Source organism: Antechinus flavipes, chromosome 5 (genome assembly GCF_016432865.1).
Source record: "Antechinus flavipes isolate AdamAnt ecotype Samford, QLD, Australia chromosome 5, AdamAnt_v2, whole genome shotgun sequence".
In the NCBI taxonomy this organism is placed as follows: Eukaryota; Metazoa; Chordata; class Mammalia; order Dasyuromorphia; family Dasyuridae; genus Antechinus; species Antechinus flavipes.
In genome coordinates, this window is record NC_067402.1 from 82495575 (window position 1) to 82520462 (window position 24888).

Below are 24888 nucleotides of genomic sequence, written 5' to 3' on the forward strand. Positions count from 1 at the left end.
ATAAATTGGATAATTAGCTAAATTCCCATATGCAAATATGTGTGCATATGCATGCATGCATATTGTGTGTAATTTATTTGTTAAAGAAGTTCTCTCTCTTATACTCATATCTTTGCTTTTGATGGTTTCTAATTCTTTTCTCTCTTCTTCCTCCCTCTATCTCCAATCTTCCCAAACTCATTGTCCCCAGCTCTTCCCTAAACTGAGTAGTATATAGCAGTTAGAGGTGCTGTAATTTTAAAAGAAACCTGCCTGTAAATGTCAAATTCATAAATATTTAAACATTTTCTTTCAGTTTCATGTCAAGACTGACAGAAAGTCTCTAATTAGTCCAGGGTTCTCTTTGGGTTGGGATCATCTTAAGAGGAAAGAAACTGAAGTTTAAGAGAAGAAAACCAACCAATCCCAGAGTCTTCACTGAGATGCTTGCTTAGGGATAGATGATTTAGGATGAAAGTCAAATAGAGAGTAAATTTATTTCTATACAGAAAGGGTTTCCTTAAACCAAAATATCTTCAATTTAATTTGAATTATATCTTTGCTTCGGAAAAGATGAACAAAAATACCCCTATTTCTTTATCTTGAAATTTATTGTTGTCATAGTAAAGAACTAGTTTTTTCAGCGTTCTTAAAGCAGTTTACATATTTCCCCTCTTGGATTCCTCTGCTAGATTCGGACCTGCTGTTTATTGGATGAAGTATTTTGTTTCCTACTCTCCGCCCCCTCTAGTTACCACCCACGTGCCTGCCCCGTGCGGTTCGGAGCCAGGTAGGGCCTTTGCAATTGCTGTGTTCCAGGTGTATTGCACATAGGTTTGGCATCTGCAATTTCATTAACTCGGGACATAACTTCCTCCCATTTGTCGGAGAAGTGGGACTGCATGAAATTAGGGCCGAGGCCTAAGAGGCTTCTCTTCCCAGGACTTAAATATCCTACCAACTTAAGGTGTTTGTGCCTCAGCCAACTCCCTCCCTTCCTCCTCCCACAGCGCCGCCCCCCACCCTCAAACTCCCGCCTTCCCTTTACACACTTAGAATTTAACCCAAACAGAGCGCTTCTCCTGTCTTTTCCATTCATATTCTCATTCTCTCTCTCTCTCTCTCTCTCTCTTTCTCTCTCTCTCTCTCTCTCTCTCTCTCTCTCTCTCTCTCTCTCTCTCTCTCTCTCTCTCTCTCTCTCTCTCTCTTCTCTCTCTCTCTCTCTCTCTCTCTCTCTCTCTCTCTCTCTCTCTCTCTCTCTCTCACACACACACACACACACACACACTCATTCTCTCTTTCTCATGTACAGACTTTTTCTCTTCCCCTCCCTTCTTCGAGCCCTCCAAACAGAGCTGAAGTCGTATTATCTCAAAAAAAAAAAAAAAAAAAAAAAAGTCGTTCTCTACTACGTCAGAATTGCCTATAACTTTTCTGGGCCCTGCCTGCCGGGTGCACTGGACTGAGATTTTTCTAGGGGCAGAACAGTCAGTCTCTGGAGACAGCAGGGAGCTGAGGGCGATTTAAGAACATGTAAAGTAAAGGTTGTTACATTCCCTTACCTCCTGTCCTGCCTCCTCCTCTTTTCCTTTTTCCATTCTCCTTCCAAAGCCATAAGAAATTGGTAGGGATTTAGTGCAGGGTAGGTGGGAGACTCAGAAGGTAGGGGAGACCCATGAAGGAGAGTCCCAGGAGTTTTTTCAGCATCACTATCCACCTACACCCGATGGAGTGGAAGGAAAAAGCTGTTTGCTAATAAGTAAAGGCCAATTGTTAGTCAATACAAAAAATCAGAGATCAAAGACCAGATTTTCCAATGAATGTGGCATCTCTGCATACCATGAATCTACTTCAAGAGATTGGAGTCCTGCTCCTTGACAAATAGTTTTGAAAAGTTACATCTTTGGAGGGCCTTCACAATTCCAGTGGTAGTTCCTTACTAAACACAAAAATCAGGATTGTATTTTTGAGAAGTGCAAAAACGGCAGTGTTTTCAGAGCTAGCAGAGGGGATAGAAGTATATGAATGTCACTTTTTAAGATAAGATTTCAACTTCCTATTCCAATGTTTTTTTTTTTTTTGCTTTTGCTTTTTTTTTTTTTTTTAAAGCAGGAACTAGTGAAAAATGCAACCCATTTATATTTCAAATGCCTTTTCTCTTAATTTTAGAAAAATCACCATTTATTATTTTATTTTTGTTGTTGTTTAAAGGGTTAAAAATCAGTGAAATTTATTGTAGCATTCCTTTCACATTCATTCCCCACTGCCATGGCTACATTAGACCCTTCTAAATAAGAGAGCTAAACTTTGATTTTTTTCAATGCTTGGAAAAATCTGTATATATCTCTATAGATCAGTTACCTCATGCAAATAATAAGGTAGTATGTGCATATATTCCCCCAACTATGAACTTTTTTGCATAATATCACATGCAAATAAACATGAGGAGTAAGAAATATTTATTAGCAAGCAAGTTTCCTTGGCATCTACCAATATAGATAAATATAAGTGCATAGTGACATTAACTTCTAAATCCCTCTCCATGTCTGTGCAGAAAAAGGCAACATGCAGTATCTATAGATATTTCTACTTGCAACAACATTATATGAATGTGTAGATATCCATTGGTCTTTGCTCATAATATCTTCATTACTGCGAGCATATCAGTAAATCTGTATGCCTGGAAGCCTTTACATATTCATGTGCAGATATCTCTGGGTTAGTGCATGCATGCATTACAGTGTCTATCTCTATTTGTTGGTGGGCAGCTGGGTATCTTTCCCCACCCATTGGCGTATGTGTTTTCCTTTGTTATGATCCCCTTGTCAGTCTAATATAGAAGAGACGTATTGGACGAATTAAATGCCACGGGAAGATGCAGAATACGGGAAATGGTGGGGTTCAGCATCTTCCTTTCACAGTAGGGACTGTGCAGGTCGTTGGCTATGGAAAGCCGGTTAGGAAAAGCTCTGAGCAAACAGAGGGCTGAAGGCCCAGAGAAGGCAGTGCGGGTCCAAGGCAGGGCGATTTAGTGACAGAGAAATGCTAACTCCGGGAGGGAGAAGAGAGGGGGAGATGAAGATGAAAAAAAAAAAAAAAAAAGGGAGGGAAGATGGGTGGGGGAGGGGTGACTCAGGGGAAACCATCATTTTTCAAAATATCCCTCCATTTAGATGTAGATTTTGACCTCTCACCCAAAGCGGGACAGAAAGTCCTTTCACAGAAATGCTAATCTGGGATGGGTAGCGGGAAGAGAGACTTTTAACATCTCCTTGGGTCCCCCGGGCAGCCAAAAGCTGCTGCTTCTCCTTGTGCCCCACCCCCCACCCCCGGACCTAGACTTGCGCAACTATGACCAGAATCCCTAGGGAGGGACTGAGGGTATGAGGGATGGGGGTAGGGGCGTGGGGAAGTCATGCTTTCTTTCCACTTCCCTCACCCTTCTGGAAAGAAAAGCAAACAAATAAACATTTCTAGAATCCCTACTCTCTATTCTGTATTTGCAGCAGCCTTTCTCCTATATAGGTGTAGAGGATGCAGAAGCAGGTGGAAAAAGAGGGAGGGTAGTTCTTCAGCTCCTGCATCTTTAAATGTACCGCTGGGTAGACCCGAACAATCAAATGCCGCTAGCTGCAAGAGGAGGAAGACAGAAAGTCCAGGAGCCGGCAGCGGCGGTGGCGGTGGCGGTGGCGGTGGCCGTGGTGGCAGCGGCAGCAGCAGCTGCTGCTGCTGTTGCTGCCGCTTCTGCTGCTTGAGCTGAGGAGCCGAGCTCGCAGGGAAGAGGAGTTTGACTGCTCCCCCTGCCCACGCCCACGCCCACGCCCCCAAGCCTTCCAAAGCCCAGCCCAGCCGGGCTTCAGGCTCAGAAGAGGTTTGGGTGCTAGGCGTGTTAAGATACTGGCTTGGCTTAAGCTGCGGAATCTCCCTCTCCCCCTCCCCATCTTCCCAGTCCCCAGCCCACCCACCATCCCGCCCTTCCATGAGTCCAGCGTTCTGTGTGTGCGGGGGGTGTGAGGGGAGGGAGGTGGGGTATGTTGGACACTTATTTATGTTTTTGGTTTGGGCTTTCTCTGTGGACTTTCAGAAGACGGGGGAGGACTGGAAGGAGAGGAATGGGGAAATCAGAGAGGAAGATGGGGAGAGAGCGTGGCTGCTGCGTTTGGGGTAGTGGGTTGGTCCGCTCTTGGGAGTGACATTTCTGAAAGCAGTTGTGGGTCCCGAGGAAGGAAAAGGTTGGAGGCGGAGAGGCAAGAAGGAGGGTATTGGGAGAGATGGGAGTGGGTGTTTTGGACGGTAAACGCTGGCAGTAATGGAGGAGAGGGCTGCAAGCTTGAAAGCTAGCTGAGAAAGGGCTTTGTAAACCACCTATCTTTGGCGGACCCATTCTGGGCTCCTCGACTTGGCTTAATGTTAGCGCGCTCTCTCGTTCTCTCGCGCTCTCGCTCTCTAGCGCTTTCTCTCTTGCTCTCGCTCTCTGTCTCGCTCGCTCTCTTTCTCTCTCTTGCTCTGTCTCCTTTGCTTGGCTCTCTCTCTCACTTGCTCTCTCATTCTCTCTGTCTCGCTTGCTCTCTTGCTCGCTTTTGCTCTCTCTCTCTCCCCCCCTCTCTCTTTGCACTCTTCTACGTTCCCACTGCCTTTCTTTGCTCCTGCACCCCCACCCTTCTCCTGCGCGCTCTCTCGATCTCCTCAATCCACCACCCGTGGTTTACAAGCCTAACAATCCTCCTTCGAACAGCGCATCCAGGCAAGAAAATCTGGGAGTCTTTTCTCATTGAACCCGCGTTTCCATTAACTCAGCCCCAGTACTAGCTAATCCGCTGTACTGAAGGCAAAAGGAGGCTAATTAATGACCAGCTTTTCCAGTCAAGACCAGCGATAATTGCTTTGGTGGCCTTTATGATTACAAGATAAAAATGGACCCGGCCTGACATAAGAGGCACTGTGTACACTGCAAGACAGGAGGAAATTAAGAGTTGGCTAGCTGAATACGGAGCAGAAAATTACTAATAGAAGAGAGATAATGAATAGGCCGGCTAGGCATTCATGGGGAAAAATCCATTTTGTTACCACGCGAAATTAGGTGGTGGAAAGGAGTTTGTTAATTGTTCTCATCTTGTAGCAACCAGGACTGAGGCAGGGGCGTGCTTTTCAATTCATTTCCCTGGTAATTGTGAAAGGGGAATGCTGGCCAAATGAGTCTTGCTGCAATTTGCGTGCCTGGTCTTTTCATTTTCATGTTGCGTTTTTAATTGTTGCTAATATACCTTATAATGAAGCTAATGAGGGGAGATTATGGTACAACTTTTAGCACATGGAGACAAGTGAAATTCACCAGAAGGATTCTCTCATATTTCTGTATTTCCCACTACTACCTCCCCATCTCCTAGAAAGAGAAAGAAAGAAAGAAAGAAAGAAAGAAAGAAAGAAAGAAAGAAAGAAAGAAAGAAAGAAAGAAAAGAAAGAAAGAAAGAAAGAAAGAAAGAAAGAAAGAAAGAAAGAAAGAAAGAAAGAAAGAAAGAAAGAAAGAAAGAAAGAATTGAAGAAGTTGGGAACCTTTCTGTTACTTTTTTATATATACCATGGAAGATTGGAGTTCAAGACTGACATCCCCTCCCCCTTTCTCTTTTAATTCCTTCTTTGCAAAAGTGCAGAATGGAAAGACATGTGCAATGTCTGAGTAAATCCATGGAAGACACATGAATTTGTGTTCATTAACTAAAAGGAGCAATGACTTGAAAGTGTTTTCTTTCATATTCAATTTTGAAACTAAGTGAAAAACACTTTCCAGGAGGGAAGATCATGGAGTCAGAGGGATTTCCCATGTTAACTATATTAATAATAATAATAAAGAACAATTAGTAATATCAGCTACATATAACTGTTGTGTACAGAATGTTGTTTTACTTCTCTAATTTTAGCCATAGGATTATATTGGAATAGTCTAGACATTTGTTGTGCATGAGATGGATAAATTGCCCAAATTGCTTGTACCAGTTTATAAGGAGTGAGCAGTTAGCTACTTTATTTTACTTAGAAAACAAATCAGCTGCCAAACACTTAAAGAATTTTTTAGTTTGAAAAATAATACTTCCATTAAAATTACGCATTTTATTTTCCTCTCTTAAATATCTAACTCTGTAACAAAGTACTTGGAAACTTTTCATTTTTCACTTTGAAGCTACACCTCCCCTCGCCCCCATTGCATTTTACTGGTAACTCTGCATTGTATCTAAATTCAACTTTCCTTTGAATTTTAAACTTTTTTTTTTCTCATCTGCTTTTTTTTTTAATTTTTATTTAATAATTACTTTATATTGACACTCGTTTCTGTTCCAATTTTTTTTTCCCTCCCTCCCTCCTCCCCCTCCCCTAGATGGCAAGCAGTCCTTTATATGTTTCTCATCTGCTTTTAAGAAGTCATGATTTACCAAGTATTGATAAACTTTTCCCCTCTCTTTTTTTCTGCAGAAAAGCAAATTAAAGCTTTTGCCTCCTGGAGTAGAGCAAGAAGACTCTACTAAATTCATCATTCTCACCCTGATCTCAATTGCTTGCATCATTGGGGTCCTCCTAGCTTCAGGGGTCCTCTATTGCCTCCGCCATAGTTCTCATCACAAGCTGAAGGAGAAGCTTTCAGCACTAGGAGCTGATTCAGGCTCTGATGCCACTGCTGCTTACCAGGTAAGAAAAGATTTTTTTTTCTTATACATTTTAAATTTATCAGTCACTTACACAGATTAGTTGAGTGGTTTAAGTCCCTTGCTCATTCTCAGCAATTGTTTCTGTATTTGTAGTTTAGTTTCTTAGATGACGACAATATGAAATTTCTCATTAGTATTCATGTAAATATATTATAACTACAGCTTTACTGCTCTATATTAATCTTATGCTTGTTCTTGGATATTCTCCTGTTAGCTGTGAAAGCTAGTTGCTAATTAGAAATGTGAAAAAAAAATACAATCCATGAATTATGTATTATCTATAATCTTTCTTAGTTTGGCCACTATTAATGAAAAGTGCTAGAGATGCATGATAAATTGGTCATGTAGATATTTGAAGATGTCTCTTAAATCATCAACTTCCTCTGGGTCTTCTATGAAAAGATCTTTTGACCCGATCTGTTGCCACCTTCTGCCATTATTCGAATAAAGTGAAATATAATGCTGATAGATGGGAGGTAAACCAAGAATTCTCCATGAGAACAATGGTAGCAGCTGTGTGAGAGTAATACAGAAATATTACAGGCAAATCTGTGAAATAAATCAGTAACCAATGGGAATATGAAAAAGACAGATTTAGAACAATTGGGTATTAAACAAAAACCCCCACTATGTTTTTTGGAGGCTTTGCCATACAAAGTTCATGATTAATAATGATCTTTGTTGAAAATGTGTGTTCAACTCTGTAAATCTAGGAATACAAACAAACATGAAGCTTATGCTCAAAATAGTTGCAACTCAGGACATTTGTTTTATTTCTGTATAAAATATAATTAGGATATTTACCCATTTGGAAAAGTAATTTGCTTTATCAGCATTTTTAAAAGTTTCACTGAAATGCGTATACATGTGTATTTTTCCCTCCATCATATTTTAGGCTTTGTTTTATTAAGTGACTTTAGGAGCAAGAGTCCTTTTAAATAGTTCCCAATTATGAACTCATTAATTATCACTCCATCATCATAATCAAGCTGGGTATCAATTGATAAAGATTACTATGAAAAATATAATCAAGGTGCTACTTTCCTTCTTCAGAAAGGACCCTCCCCTTCCCGCCTCCAGCAACTCCTCCTTAGATGGAATACTCATATTGCTCTAAAATGTATTTCTTACAAATGAGTCTATAGCCCTATAGGCCAATCGAAATCCGTGCATGTCACATGGGAGCTGATATGTCATTTTCAACACAAAGATATATATGTGCATGTGTGTTTATTCATGCAAGTATTTGAGTGTATGACATTTCTCTCAATATATCCACAGGATAAATTTCCTTTTTATTTAAAAATTTTTATCCTTGCTTTTTTTTTTTAATAAAACTAGAGATTCTTCTAAGATAGGTACAAGCATAATCATTGAGTTATTTTCTATAAAGGAGACAAGATTGTAAATGTAGGAAATACCATTTCAATTGACTCAGCTTTAGTTCAAAGCAAAAAAAAAAATTACTTTAGGAAAAAAAAGCCTTAAAAATGTCACATAAAGAGATATTCATTAAGAAATTTCATTGAGAAAAATCATCAATATAGGAAGCCAAATCTTCCAGGGCTCAAATAATGTCAATACATAAATAAAACATCATACCAATTTTGTTCTATATGGGAGATAGAGATCATACTGATGTATAGTTTTTAAGAGGCATAGCATCCTTTGATATATTTTGAAATGCAAATATCAAAAATTGATGAAATGGAAAGATTGAACATGCATGCAGAAATGCTTAATTTAAAAAATGCAGGTTAAAAAATGCATATTTAAAGCTGAGTTTGTGATAATTAACAGAAAAAAATCTTCCAAGTGACAGCTCTAATTAATAGTATCTGTAATTAAAATCGTGCCCTTCCAGCAGGAAAATTGTTTGAATTTCTTGGAGTGACCTTTTTGCCATTCCTCCTGGGGGCATGGTGGTTAAGTTGATGTTGATTTTATAATGAGCTCTGGTTTGTTTAATAAGAATCTGTAATCCAGACAATAAATGAAATGTGTGCTTTACCTCTTTTCAGATTGATAAACACCTTCCCTCATCCCTCATCCCCACACAACTTCCCTTTATAAGATTTAGAAATCTATAGAGTCTCAGATATTTTAGAATAGCATCATTTAAGGCTTTCCTGTTCAGATTCTTAGTTTTGGTTTGAACTAAAATCTCTATCAGAGAATAACTTGAATTAAAATTGGATGTTTATCTAAATGAATATTATGTGTAAAATATTAGTGCTATTGTTGTTGCTGTTTTTTAACCTTCTAGGGCAAAGAATAGCGTTCTTTCTGTTTTTATAAAAGATAAGGAAGTTTCATTGTTTATTACTTTTTAAGAGTCAACTGAGCAAAATGCTAGAGGCCTTTTTATTTAAAAAAGAAACGATTTGTGGGAGACAGGTAGACAATGTCTATTTTTAAATCAAAAGTGTTATATACTGATTAAAATATGTATATCTGATCTGACTCATAGATAGAGCCAGTCAATCCACCTTGCTTCTAAAGCTTTTCAAAGATGTAATTAAAAAAAAAATCAGATTTTTCACTTTCCATAAGCTTTTAAGAAGAGCTCCCCATCCTAATTTTAATGCTTCATTTTTTTTTTTACTTCATTTTAAAATTTAGCTAACACAATAAGAAAAATGTGATAATAGTCAGGCACAAGCAGAACCCTCACCTGGCTTACAATCAAAATTGAAGTTTGAATCTCTGCTCCATTTTGTTGTTGTTACTGATGGGGAAGTAGCGTTAATTTTCTTAATGGTTAAAGGAAAAGAAAAATTAAAGATTAAAGTAGTTTTAAAATGACATCTTGGGTTCTAAACCTGGTAGGAATAATATGCAAATGTCATTACCAGAGATGTTACCTTTTAAAGATATAGATGTTCTTTACTGTGTCTTGTGCAGGATGATAAAATTGAAAAAGGAATTAGTCCTCTATAGAAAAGTTGTGACACTTTGAGGTTCAAGTTCCATTCTCTCTTCTTTATCTTTCCTGCCCCTCAAGGGGAGTTCCATTCCTGGTGCATATGAATCAGAAAGAAGAAGGAACCTTGTTACCGCCAAAACCGCACAAGTATTATTGTCCTCACAAGACTCTTTGTGGTGGGAGCTGGGAGGCAACTTAGTCTGTTGACATTGTATCTGCTCTACATCTGTATCAGGAGTTACAATGCAAATCTGACTAGGCAACTCCCATTGATGCCATTCACAGTCCGTGTAATATCCATGCAATACACGTAATTCGTAGTATGGGGCTTTCAGGCATAGTGACACTTAGGCAACATTTCCCAACCATAGCTGAAGAGTAGCAATTTCTTAAACATAATTGTTTCAGAGCAATGTGTGATAAGGTTGTGCTCTTGTTTTCAAATTAGGCAGTCTACTGATTCCCTAAAATGTTATTGGGTGTAAAGGTAGCTATTCCTTTTTTTTAAACAAGCCATTTAGCTTCAGTTAAATAGACAGAGCCACAATTTATAAAATATTTTTTGGTTATTTCTTTGTTTCATTTCCCCATTTAAAAATCAGATTCTTTTTGACAGAGCTTTATCCTTTTGACACTTAACAAGACACCCAGTCCTGTCAGATAGCCTGTCAAAGCTTAATTTGATGAAATTTGAAATAGCTGGATGTATTAACCTTCAGAAAATCTGGGACTTTTATGAATATGACTATTTCTTAGCTGCAGGAATGCAGAAGAGCTTTACTACTTCTCCCTAGTGTTTTCAAAAAAGTCCATTTTTTTCTTGTAAAGAAGAACAAATACTTGTACTTGTGATTACATTTATACCTCATCTGTGCATGTAAGATATTTTTGTTCATTTACTTCTGCTAAAACATTTTCTTCAAATTATCTTAATGTGTGACTATATCTGCATTGTACACACATAGATTTATAAGATATGACTAACAGAAAGGCACAAATTGGTCCCATATTTTGTATATATCTAGTGTGGATTTTACATTTTATCCTGTTTTATTCTATTTTGATGTGTGGTGATTAGCAAAAACTGCCAAAAATAGAGCAGTTGGTTATTAAAGAGATTTGCTTTCTTTTTCTCCACTGTTTTTTTTTTAATGTTACTCCCTTTACTCTGATGCTTTGATCATCTTTGAACAGCAATTTAGTATTCTACTAGTCCACTCTTCCATCCATGACATTAGGGCAGAAACTCCTGAGGAATTTTCAGCCAGTCCTCTTTTGATGGTTTATTTCACAATACCGAGCAGATTTTTCTGGTGTACTTTGAGGCCTTTGGAACCTAACCCACAGAAAAGCAGGCATTCAGGCTTTGGGGACCGCCTGTAAACAGAGCCTCTAAGTGCACATCTTGGTTGTCACTGCTCCCATTAGCAAGTGATTATTAATGTAATGACAGTGTGCATGGTGATTGCTGCTATTTAGGGATGCTCCATTGGCTCAGGCTGATGTATTTGTGATTCCAAATGCACCCTGACTTCTAACCTCTGCATGAGGGAATGCTGGGCTGTACAAAGAGATGTCATGTCACAGGTTCACTTTGTATCCTGGGCTTTGAATTAAGAGAACCTTCCTTTTTTTCCAAGTGATTTTAATCTTCTGGCATTTCACTGGTAATCAGGAAAATGTGTGGCATGTAGAGTTGGGATGCCCTTGATTGAATTAGAAAACAAAAGTTAATTTCTATTAGACTTACTATCAGTTCTCTATGAATGCCTATTCCATTTCAGTAGTACATTTATCTTAGGATGGCTTTTCTTTCTTCCTCCTTTCTTTCTTCCTTTGAAAAATCTTGAAAAACTCTTCAGATAGTTTTGAGATCCAACAAGAATAAAACATATTCATCCTAAAAATGAAGAAAATATGTCAAAATAATTTTAATGAACCATTTCTTTTCAACTACTTGAAATAATGCCTTTTTTGCATAAGTAGCAGATGAGCAAAAATTTTTAAAATCATACCACTCATTTGATACTTACCATATATTGAATTGCAGTGTTAATTTTCCAGGTATGCATGAATTATTATTTCCCCAAATAGATTGGTAGCAGTCTGAGGCCAGAAACCATATCGTGCATCTTTGTGTCCCCCACAGCACTTACCACTGTGCCTTCACGTAGTCTATATTCAGTATTTATTGATTGATTGCTTGATACAGAATCACAAATTGAAAAAAGTATGATATCCAGAGGCTTTGAGATCACCATTTGAGGGAGAGAGTCCCAAATTCTTACCTTTGATGGAGAAGTGATATAAAAGTGCAGTGTGCTTTCCCTGTGTACTGAGGAGAAACTTTTATATATTCATGTATGTTCATTTGATTTAAAATCATATTTAGAATCATCAATATTTGGGGGAGAAGGAAGAGCGTTGTTTGCAGATTTATGAACAAGCTCAATTGACTCTTCCAAATACCTTTTCATTCATGAATCTAGTTTTTCTTAATGACACCCATTTGTCACATATTTTCCTCATCAGTCTTCAGTACTCAAGTATGCAGTTCCCAAATACGTGGACTGCATGAACATTCTACAGTTTTGCCCATTTAACATGTTTCAGTAAGGAATAGTTTCCATGATGCCTAAATTCTTTCTCTGGAGAACTCTATAGTCTTGAAAGATTTCCAAACAAGTATTAAAAAAACAAAAGTTACAGAACATGTTGCCTCTCTAATGTCAGTTCACAGTTCAAGTTCACAGAATGTCAGTGGCTTAATTTAAAATAACAGATTACTCAGCAAGGCCTTTGGAGACTCCCAAGGGATTGCAGTACCAATACATAAAAGTTTGAGAGGCCCAAATTCAAAAGGAGTTGCTCCCTCTCCAGTATTTCTGGTGTCAGTGGGGCCATTTTTTTTTATTATTACTTAAATTAAAATGTTGGTGGAGAGAATAACAGTTTGTAAAAATGACCTAAATGAAAATAATTTCTGAGGAGAAAGTGATTGTTATTTATATGGCACTGGTTGAGTGGTGTTAATATGAAACATTTTCCTGGTTAGCTTGCCTCTGGAGAGGAGTTGCCCTATTGTCCATGATCTTCATCTTTCAGCTTAAGAATATTTCATTACTTTCTGTTGAACACATACATGATTATTTGCTAGGTACTGTGGAGGAAATCTAAACAGGACAGAAGCAGAATCCTGTTTTGGTGCCTGCCATCAAATAAGCTAATACACGTAAAGCAATAGAAGTCAGTATAACTTAATAAGTAATTGACTCCTATTTTATATGGTCTGGATTGTTCCATAAGATGTAAGTTCTTTTACATATAATAACTGGAGAAATTAGTGAAGACTTCAAGAAAAAATTCTGACTTGAGATGGATTTTAATTTTAATACTGCATGTCCATGCAGGAGAGACAGCACCAGACCTGAAAGTCAGAAAGATTCATCTGCCTAAATTCAAATCTGACCTCAGACAGCTGTGTGACCCTAGACAAGTCACTTAATATTGTTTTCTTCGGTTTTTTCATCTGTAAAATGAGTTGGAGAAGGAAATGGCAAACTACTACAGTATCTTTGCCAAGTGGGATCACTAAGAGTCAGTCACTACTGAAACAATTCAGCAACATGACATGTCATAGAAAGGCTTCAAAGCAAAGAAGAGGAATTTAGATTTGATACAGTAGGCTATAGGTACCTAACTGAAGACATGTTTTAAAGGGGACTTGTGTAGGATAGGTTATCTAGAACTAGATGTCCTTTTTACAATTTCTTGTTCCAATATATCAAGCATCCATGATTTCTTTCATTAGTATGGATCCATCATTAATCATTCTCCCCTGAAGCATATCATAACCCTTCTATCACAGAGCCAGAAGTCTTAGAGTGGCTGAAAAATTCATGACTTTGTGGCCAACCTGATGATAAACCTTTCTACATTCTGGCCTAGCCTGATCTTTGGATGGCAAGTATTATCACAGAACCAAGATAATTGTCATCTTCCTCACAACTATGAAATTTGGGAATTTTGTGAGAAGCTAAAATTGAGTTCTTTAGTGATACCTGATTAAGTGGATCCAACGAGTATATCCCTTCTTCACAAAGAAAAATAAAAAATGGCCAATCTGTGTTCTGGTTCTCTCTGGTCTTCTTTCTGGCTAATAGTCATCATATGTTTTTATCTCCATGTAGTCTTATATTTGATCTCTATTATAATGTGCTATCCTGGTCTCTCTCAGATAATTCTTTCTCTTTCACTCATATAGGTATACATGTTCAGTGCATATATGTGTCGATAGGTATACAGATGTACATATACACATATACATCTATATACACACAGATATATAAAGCCTATATATATATATATATATATATATATATATATAATATATATATATATATATATACACACACACACACACACACACGTGTCTGTGTTTACTAAGTATAATATCATCTCATTCTGAAGAATTCCCTGGAAAGTCAGAGCAGTTTTGGAGCTGATCTTTGGAACTGATTGTATAAGATGGTCTATCCTTGGTATGGAGAGCAAAGTACTATTCAACAAAACACTTATCCTATGACAGTCTGTATTTAGATAGATTCTAGATCACTAGACTAAACTATAGAGAGGAAGGGTTTAAAGAAATGCCAGGATTTGGGAGGGGAAAAGGTGAGAAAAGGGGATAAGATCAACTGAAATGGAACAGAAGAGGGAGAGGAGGAGGATATTCTCTCCTTGAGAGAAGGAAGATAAAAATGAGATAACACCAAAAAAAAAACAAAAAACAAAAAACAATACTTCAGTAAGTAAAACGGAGCCATAAAATGTGTCACCATTCCTAGAAACCTAGACCTACTCAACTTTTTCTTTCTTTTCATTCTCATTCAACATTATGCAACTTGAGGGTTAGGGAGTGAAATTTATCCCCCCAGAGGAATCCTAAGCCCTAAGAGGAATCTCTTGTGCTCCATGTGAAGAATCACTACAATGCTTAATGAGCATTCTTTAGCTATAGAGTCAATATGCATGTATTGGTGAAGAGGCAGAGAAAAGGAGGTCTCTGACAAATGTATATGTATCTATGTGTGTATATGTATATATGCATGCATGCATGCATAATACTTGCCATATTAGTTGAAACAAGTGTTCTATCTAGCCCCACTCCTACTCATGGAAACTCTTATGCATAATCTCTGGGATCATATTCCAGTGGATGGAGTGCAGAGAAAAATAGATAGGGAATGTCCATCCTGTAACTTAGAATCGACTTATCCATCTACTTAAATAACTTTTTGAAAAATGCATTATACTCCATTGGGCTCTCTGGCTACATTATAACACAGTAAACGTTATATGTAATGTAATTATCAGGGGTGAAATACATGGAGCAGCAGCCTGTCAGAAAATACTAATGCCTGACTTTTAACATAATGTATACACCAGACATAAAAGAAAGTAAGAAATTATAAAAGGTGCTAGAATGAAGGATAATGGCTTGATCCTCAAAGGAACATTGAAGTTGGATATTAAAAAGAGAAAAAGCCTCAGTAAAGCCAATTACACACTCAAACCAGAAAGGGTCAGAGTGACAAAAGTGGTTTCCAAATGCCAGCCAGGAGACACTTTTTAAAAAAGCCAGAGAATGGACTCGCTGAATGTCCTCGGAGCTGGACGTCCATCCTGATCTCACAATGAAACACTACGTTTAGCATTTCTCACAAAACCATGGTTGTTTTGGAGTTCTCTGTTACTCTCATCTCTCCAGTCCCTGACATATTCTTTCTCCTCTTTTTACCTCTTTCCTAACCTTGACTTATGGAAAGAATGAGCTCTAAAATGTCTCTTGTATTCTCATATTCTTTTATGGGATCAGGTGGCTATGACTACTGGAGTCATGGGCACCCTCAGAGAGTGGCCACTGCAAATATTTGATAAACTGTCCTTGATACTTGGTTCGTGTTTGAGATATAAGGAGCCTGGAACCTCAAACAGCTCTGGGAGCTATGGAGTGCTATTTTGTGGAACTAACCTAGAAAGTAATTTTCTAGTAGTCCTGTTTCCTGGTGCCTCACAAAAGTGCTAAAAGAACATTTTTTCTGAAGCAGTCATAACTAATGTCTTAGAAAGCTCTATTTTCAAAACCTAAAATGATATGGTGTTTTCCCTTTTCCTGAATGTTTCAATATTTAAAAGTAGGATTCAATTAAAGGATATTAATGAACTAATCAGCAAATATTTATTAAATACTCATTCACAGACTTTAGTGCTAGGAAGGAACTTATCATGCAGTGCATCCCCCTATATTACAAATGAAGAAATTGAGACCCACAGAATATAAGAAAGACAAGGAATAAGTGTCAAAGCTGAGATTTGAAAACTGTTCCTCTAACTTAACCTCCTTTCTACTGTTCCATGTTGCTTCCCATTAACTAAATTTAAGATGCCATGCTTAAGTTCTGAGGATCCAGAGAAGGATAAAACATAGTCTTTGCCTCTAAGGAACTTACACTCTAGGCAGAAAGACAAGATACACATAAAGAGATAATTAATGTGAGGCAATATTTACTGACTACCAAATGAACAATTCATATGGTAAATTTATATAGAGTGAGAGTTTAAAGGAAAAATATTACTAGGTTATTGTGGGTTAGGCTGATTGAGATTCACAGAGGAAGTAGGACTGGGTCAAGATCTTGAGTGATGTTGGTATTCAGAAAAAAGGAGGAAAAGTAATGGTTAAGTGGTGAGCTGAGGCAGCCAAATACTAGACAAGATCTGTCTTGGTTGGTGGATTTCCTTCTGACCTTCTGAAAAGATCTCAGAGACCCAAGGATTCTGTGGACCACACTTTGAGAACCAGTGACTTAGACAAATGAGGGAAATTTGGGAAAAGTTAAAAGCATGTCATGGAGGACCTTCAGTGCCTAATAAAAGTGAGATAATTTTAGTGATAAAGCAATTTGAAATTCAAACAGGGTTTTGTATCTTAGATGAGCACTGTGTATATAGAAATATACATGTATGTATATACATATGAATTATATAGCAATCTATTTTTGTTTTGTTTGGTGACATATGGATTTACCTGTGAGGTTAGCTAGTTTATGTTCGTCCTTTTCACTAGTCAGCAATCCCAAGTTTTTGTTGCTAAAAATATTAAAATGTTCATTGATATTCCTTTAATATAAAGATGAGAATGTGGAAAAAATATATTGGAGAACTATTGAGAATGAGGAAAAAGCAGATTCATTTTAATCCAAAGAAAGGTCAAATGACCCATATTTAGTCTAGGCAAGATGTGTCTGTGTCAAAGCAGTACTGTTAAGGAAGAAGAGATCCTGTTGGACTAGGAAGGTGGCAATAGTGAGAGGCAATATTCTTGTTTAATATTGTAATAGGCCTCATATATATATGTATACAGTGTGTGTGTGTGTGTGTGTGTATATATGTATGTGTGTGTGTATTATGTATGTGTGTATATATATATAAAAAGAGAGAGGAGGAGGGAGGGAAGGATGAAGGGAGAGAGAGAGCAGTCAGTGGTCAGCAAATATAAGTCTTTAACTAAATAAATTTCATAATTTTATCATCGAGCCAAGCTTTTTAAAATGTGAATTATTATTATGTTTGGGAAAACCTCAGCATTGGCCCAAATATAAAATGGCATTCTGCAGTTTGATAACAATTACAAAATACAAATAAAAATACAAAAAAATGTTGACAGGCAATGGATGCCAGAAACTGCATGTTTTTTGAATTAGTATCAATTTGTGTCTATAATTAGAATCTTCATCAAAAGTAGAGACTGGATTGAACCTATAAGAAAGGAATCTTATTATTTTGTGTTTATTCTTCATAGAAGGCATCTGAATTCATCAAATAATAGAATAATATTCCTAGATTTAGGCTTTCGTATATCCCAAATGTAGGTTTACATGGAAAGACAAGAAGGTCTGGAGTGGGAGGAAATAGAATCCAGGTTATATCATAAATTAAGGTGGTTAATTGAATTGGGTGTTGTTTCATACAAAGCTAAACTGCCTCACATGTTTCTGTCCTATTATGCTTCCTTTATCAGCTCTCTTCATCCAGCTCTAAGGAGAGAAAAAAAAAAAACAGTACTAATAATTTAACCCACTCCAGGGTATAGAGATGTGAGAAAAGAACTAAAAAATTCTTGTGTTTAAAAATATATTTTTGACCTTGAACATTTCACATTCAAACTCTTAATGTGAGAATATATTTTTATTCTTTTCATATTTTTCTATTCAGTGTAGTTCAATTGTTCTAGATGTGAATTTTCATCTTTCACCCACGAATTTCAAATCTCTTGCAAATGCCAAAATACTAGAGTAGAAGTGATATACTGCAGATAATAAAAACTGGTTCTAACTTTTGGGGACAACTGTGTCATCAAGGGAAAAAAAAGCTTTCTGAGGATGACAATGCTTTCCTCCCTATTTCCAAATGTAATGCCTTTTATATTTTTTCCTCCTCTGTCTATAGAGAAATAACTTGCTTTTAATTTTGTTTTCTCCTGGGAAATGATAATGTTAATGATGCAGTTTTCTCACCTTATAATCAGCATATAGTTTTGTGCTCCAGAGACAATTGGTCCTTAGAAACTTTATTTTCTGAAAATGGAAATGTCCATAGCAAGCATTTAAAAAGCAGATATTGATTCATACAGGAAAATATATATGTATATATATATATGAAAGTAGAGATAATGTAGTGCATATAATAAAAATAGGTATTTACTTTGGGGGACATTTGTGTCACTTTAGATAAAATATTATTTTGATAATTATAGAACAAACAGCTCCTCCCTAACTTCCCAATGTAATAGTAATACTCGTGTGTGTGTGTGTGTGTGTGTGTGTGTGTGTGTGTGTGTGTGTGTGTATCATGAAGCATTAAAGTACTAAAGGTCATGAAAGCAGAAGACATATAGCACAAAATTATATTAAATATCATGAACTTGTTATTGAATACCTACTAGGTACAAAGCACCACATCAGTAAATGAGGGAGATGCAAAAATAAATGAGACATAGTCTCAGACCCCATGGAAATCTAGGAGGGAAAGAGTCTTCGATGAATAATATACTAAAGGGAGCATGGAAATGAATTAGAGCTAGTAAAAAGTGTTAGCAGAGTTCATGGGGATGCTGAAAAGTTCTCTGTTAAGGCTCTCTTTGTCAGTGGACTGTTTCTTCTCCTTTATTTGATTATCCAAGAAATAGCCTAAGTAGTGCTCACCTTCCAACTTTTCAAAGTGTACTGGGTCAGAGAGTTTTTCTCTCTCCCTTGCTCAGTGAATGTAGATCTTACCCACTTTTGAATATCTTGCAGTGCTTATTGAAGGATGAGCACACAGTGAGTCCACACCTAATATTTGTTGAAAGAATTAATGCAGGAAGGAAGGGTAATATGTTCTGCATCACCAATTAGAAATTTAGCATATGCTACTTTTTCTTATTTATGTTTTTATGTTGCCATCTTATTTGACAATGAAATCTTTAGCTTGTTGCAGAAAAAGATATTGTCTTGTATAATTTTTTTTAATTTCCAGTTCTAACACATTGCTAAAATAATAATGAGCAAAGTTTATATGACGTTTATAACTTGCACTATTTATATATGTACATTATATAAATATGTTTACGGCATATATATGGAGACATAGATATGTACATATATAAAGTACATATTGTCTCATTTAAGCTTACAATAATCCTCTGAGGCAGTCGAGAAGACTGAGGGTCAAAAATGTTGCATGGTTTGCTTATGGTCATATAGCTAAGAAGCATCAGGGTCAGGATTTGAATTCAATTCCTAGCACTTCCATCTCTAGCATTCTTTTCATATTACCCTCTTGCTTGTCATGTGGAAAATACATAATTATTAAGAAGTCATTTAAACCAGTTCATTTTCTTTATAAGAACAATTGTCTCTGCTGCCCAAAATAGGTGATTATTTCTCCTATTACTAAATGTAATCAATGCATGGATATTTTCTAATTTATCTTAGGATATTCTACCCACTTAATTAATTAGAGAGAAAATGGACTTTTATTATAAATATACAAAGAAGAATAAATAATAAGAGTTCATCTACATGGGAGAAAAATTCTCTTTAGCAGAAGAATTGTGTGTGTGTGTGTGTGTGAATTCATGCTACCTCAAATCTCCCATGATTTAAGTCCATCCTTCACATAGCTGCTAATATGATTTTCCTCAAGGATAAATCTGACCATATTATTTCCCCTATGTAACAAAATCCAGTGATTCCTTATGAGACTTGTAGGTTAAAATATGTACTATTTTGTTTATCTTGTAAAGCATTTCTAATGAAACATCCTCCTATATTTCTAACCTGTGTGTGTGTGTGTGTGTGTGTGTGTGTGTGTGTGTGTGTGTAAGTAAGTAAGTAAGTATAACCCCATTTTCCATCGGGGACAATATAGCCAAGCTAGTTGTCTCTCTGATTAGAACACATTGCACTCTATCTACCGTCTCCTGCTTTTGCAGTGGGTATCCTCCATGTATTTCCTTTTAACCTCTTGTAATCTCTTCCTTTATTGAAAGATCAAGGCTTTCCTCAACTGCTAGTACTCTCGTCCCTTAATTTCCTTGTATTTATTTTCTTTATATTTCTCTTCTCTATATTTACGAAGGTACTTTTGTCTTCTCTGATAAAATGAGAAGAGGTATTGTTTCACTTTCTATCTATCTCTGCAGTGTCTGGAATAGTTTTTGGTACATTATGGTACTTAACAGATGTTTATTGATTTATTGATGGACAAATGGTGACAAAGATCTTTCTTTCCATTTCCACTACCACTATCTCAGTTCAGTTTCTTATTACTTCATACATTACTTTTTAACTGGTTTCCCAGTTGCTAGAGGCCACATAGCACTCAATTGTAGTCACTTCACATTTCACTCATATTATTCTAGAAATTATTTTGATCATATAGTTTCCTTGTACAAAAACTTTAATGAATTTTCAGTGTTAACAAGACCGAGTTCCAATTTCTTTGTATGACATCCAGGCCCTCTGCAACCTAGACACCACTGTACTGTTTCAATCTAATCTTTTAGCTTTCTTCTAAACAAAATCTTTGTTCTAGACAAATTAGTCTACTCACCATCCCCTAAAAATGTACCTTCTGGTTTTTTTTCTACCTTTTTACCTTTATTTTATAGGAAATTATAGTCCAGATGGATGAGACCAATCCAAGGACATAGCCAAACCAGGTTTTGAAACCAGATCTTCAGATTCCAAATCCCATGTTCCCTCCAATGTGAGCGATGCTACCTTGATCTCTTTTCTTTCTCTGAATTACTGTGGCATTTTGTTTGTATCATTCTGATGTACTTGGGATAATGAATTTTATATCATAGCTATTTATGTGTGCATCTTACTTTTGCAGAATTTAAAGAATTTATTGAACACCTGATCCCCAAATAAATGTAAACTTATAAAAAGAGACTAGGTCAGATTTGGTCTTCATAGCTCTAGAACCAAGTATAATGCCATGCCATGCTTATTTCTGGTTTGAACTTGTGATTTCTCCATGTGTTTGACTCAGGAAGAGCAAAGTGACCTTTTCTAATATAGTGTACAGTATTAGAGAGGTGCTGAGAAGTTGAGTGAGTTGACTCATGTTCCATAGCTAGTATGTGCCAAAAACCAGAATTACAAAGACTGCCCCTTGTTATTGTTTGAATATTTCAATTGTGTTCCCTTTCTCTTGGCTCCATTTGGGGTTTTCTTGGCAGAGATACTGGAGTGGTTTGCCATTTACTTCTCCAGCTCATTTTATAGATAAAGAAACTGAGGCAAATAGGATTGACTTGCCCAGAGCCACACAGATAGTAAATGTTCGAAACCAAGCTTAACTCAGGAAGATAAGTCTTCCTGACTTTAGGCCCAGCACTCCATGCATGTGCCATCTAACTCTCCCTTATAGTAGGCATTAAGTAAATGGTTGTTGAATTGGACAGCATTGAGTCAAGCCCTCTTCCCTTTTCAGTTGAGGAAACTTAGATCCATAGAAGCTTTGATCATATTATTCCTCTTGTTTTAAATGTCCTTCTTCTCCTTCTTCATTGGTCCAAATTCAATATATTATTCACTACTTGGCAAAAATCTAACTTCTCTTTGAAGTTCCATTAATCACCAAAGAGCAAAGGAGACTTTCTTTTTTTGAATTTAGTTCTAATTTGTTGTACTCTGGATCTGTATAGTTTTTTTGTGCTGTAAACTATGTGAGGACAGGAGTACATAATTTTTTTCCCTGACAATGTCAGTCAACCATCACTAATTCATTGCCTATTATGTGTTAGGTGTATGGAGGAAAACTATATACAAAAAATGGAAAAACAGTCCCTTCCTTCAAAGAGGTACACTTTAAAGCAGTGGTTCTCAAAGTCTGGTCCAGAGCATCCTGGGAATCTCTGAAATCCTTTCAGAGAGTCTACAAATTCATAATTAGTTTTTATTTTTAATGTGATCAATATCTATAACTATAAACCACATAAACAAAAACTCTTTGGACAGATCCTCAATCATTTTTAATAGGATAAAGATTTTGAGAACAAAAGTTTGAGGACCACTGCTTTAAAGGGAAGATAACAACATAATCACTATTGATGTATGAGGTTTATGCAGATTTGGAAAGGAATCTGAGAGGCAAAGGCACTAGTCACAAGGAGTAGGGAAGAAGGCCCTTTTGTAGGAAGTAAGATTTGAGCAAAGTCTGGGGGGGGGGAGGAAAGTTAAGAATGGGAGTGAGGAGCAGAGAACTGACAGCATGAAAGACAGTCTGTGCAAAGGTGTGGAGTTGGGAGACAGAGTGTTGTGTTCAAGGAACATCATACAGACCAATATGGCCCGACCATAGAATATATGGAGAGGAGTAAAGTGTGAGGAAAAAGGAAGATTGGAAGGTAAGAAAGGGTCAGATTATGAAAAGTTTGTTTTTTGTTTTTTTTTAAATAACTTTTTATTGACAGAACCCATGCCAGGGTAATTTTTTACAGCATTATCCCTTGCATTCACTTCTGTTCCGATTTTTTCCCTCCCTCCCTCCACCCCCTCCCCGAGATGGCAAGCAGTCCTTTACATATTAAATAGGTTACAGTATATCCTGGATACAATATATGTGTGCAGAACTGAACAGTTCTCTTGTTGCACGGGGAGAATTGGATTCAGAAGGTATAAATAACCCGGGAAGAAAAACAAAAATGCAAGCAGTTTATATTCATTTCCCAGTGTTCTTTCTTTGGGTGTAGCTGCTTCTGTCCCAGATTATGAAGAGTTTAAATGTCAAGCACAGGAATTATATTTGATTATGGAGACAATAGGGAACTACTGGAGCTGGAGTAGAGAGAAGGGAAGAAGAATGATTCAGGAGAATTGGCAACTAAGTGGAATGTTATGTTACATAATTGTTGTAGTGGTCCCAGTGAGAGATAATGAACACCTGATTTAGAATGGCACCCATGGGACCCTGAAAAGGGCATGCTTATTAGAGATTTTGTAAAAGTGAATAAGATAAGATTTGGAAATAGATTTGAAATGTGGAGTACATGAGAATATGGAATTGAGGATGACTCTAAAATCACAGGCCTGAAACTTCCCAGGGGACTGGTACGATGGTGGTACTCTTGGTGGTAATGGGGAAGTTGGTAACAGATAAAGCTTTGGAGAAAGATATGAATTTTGTTTTAGACATGTTGAATTTGAGAAGCATATGGGATAGCCGGTTAAAGATGTTTGAAAGCCACTTGGTGAAGCATTACTAGCTCCTAAGGACTACTAGGGCTAGCTACATAAATCTGAGAATCATCTGCATCAAGATGGTAATTGAGCCTTGGGGAGCAGATTGGGATCACCAGGTAATATGCCTCACAGGTATAATGTGCTTAATAAGCATTTGTTGAGTGATAGGACTCCATCAATTTGATTTCTTCTCAAACCATAGAAAAAAAGTATAATTTTGATAGAAACCATCTAGAACTCAGTTCAAGATTATGTAATTTGCTAATTCCTAAGGCCTTTTACCCCCTACCTTTGATATATGGCATTTGTTGAAGGAGAGTGTGCTTGTGGGAGATACAAGAGAGTAGGAAAAGGGGAAGAATTTTTCATGGCAAAATACTGTCCTCACTCTGTTCAACAACACACAGTCATGGAAGGGGTAGATGATCGCTTTCCTTATTGACTTGGCTTCTTTTAAGTAGCCTGAACCGGAAACAGAAAAGGAGAGAAGCAAAAGCCTGTGGGACTTTGAGAGTTTAACCTTATTCATGGGGGTCAAGTTGAATCCATGGGCTTCCTAGCATCACTGACCCTTTGGGAATCTTAGAACTTAATTGTACATTAAGTCATCGGAGAAGAAAACTAGAGAAATACAGTGTGTATTCATTCTTGTATTGAACTCACAAAGGTCTCTGGCAGGGACATTTTACATTGTCAGCTGGCAGTCCTACAGATGCTGTGCATCTAATTAGAGATACTCATTTCCTTTCTCTCTCTTTTGTTTCTGTCTCTCTCTGAAGCCAAACTTTTTCTATTTCAATTGATGTCTGAGAGATTATTCTAGAAACCTAAGTAAAATATATTTTTATGTTGAAGAAAAAATACATATTGTATCAAGAATGACCTTGAGTTGACTAAGTCATTTTTACTATTATAAATATTCCAATTAACTTAAAAAGCTCATGTGAAGGAAGATGCTATCTGCATCCAGAAAAAAAGAACTGATAAATAGAAGTATAGAACACACACACACACACACACACACACACACACACACACACACAGCTGTGTGTAATGCCTAATTTGGGGGAAGGAGAAAAAAGGGGGGAAAAGAAAATTACGTGATAACTTAATCCTGCATTTAAAAATAATAGGAAGTTGTACAAAACAGATTTTCATATATAATCATGTTGTTTTTCTGTTCTACTATGTTATGGAAATTCTTATTTTATTTCTTAAGTTCAGAATAAAACAAAATTTTTAAAAAATATGTTAGAAGCTGTCAACTGCCTATGGTTTTTTTAAATTTGATCAACTGCTTTCCCCCCCATCTTTATTTAAAGTAAGATGAGTAGAATGATTTCTTTCTCTAACACAAGAAGTTAGAGCAAGAATATGAATAGGAATTCTTTCATTTTTTTTAAAGTAAAGCTTTTTGTTTTCAAAATATATACATGGATAATTTTTAACATTTATTCATACAAGACCCTGTGTTCTAATGTTTTTC

General features: G+C 36.8%; 1 protein-coding gene across 1 annotated transcript in view; it reads left to right on the forward strand.

The window, feature by feature from the left end:
• The window catches only part of PTPRN2 (protein tyrosine phosphatase receptor type N2), a 1504085-nt gene that overhangs the window by 1314241 nt on the left and 164956 nt on the right, over positions 1-24888 (forward strand). The window contains exon 13 of the mRNA XM_051961686.1: positions 6448-6660. Within this exon, the coding sequence (XP_051817646.1) occupies positions 6448-6660 (213 nt within the window). The remainder of the gene's footprint in view (positions 1-6447; positions 6661-24888) is intronic.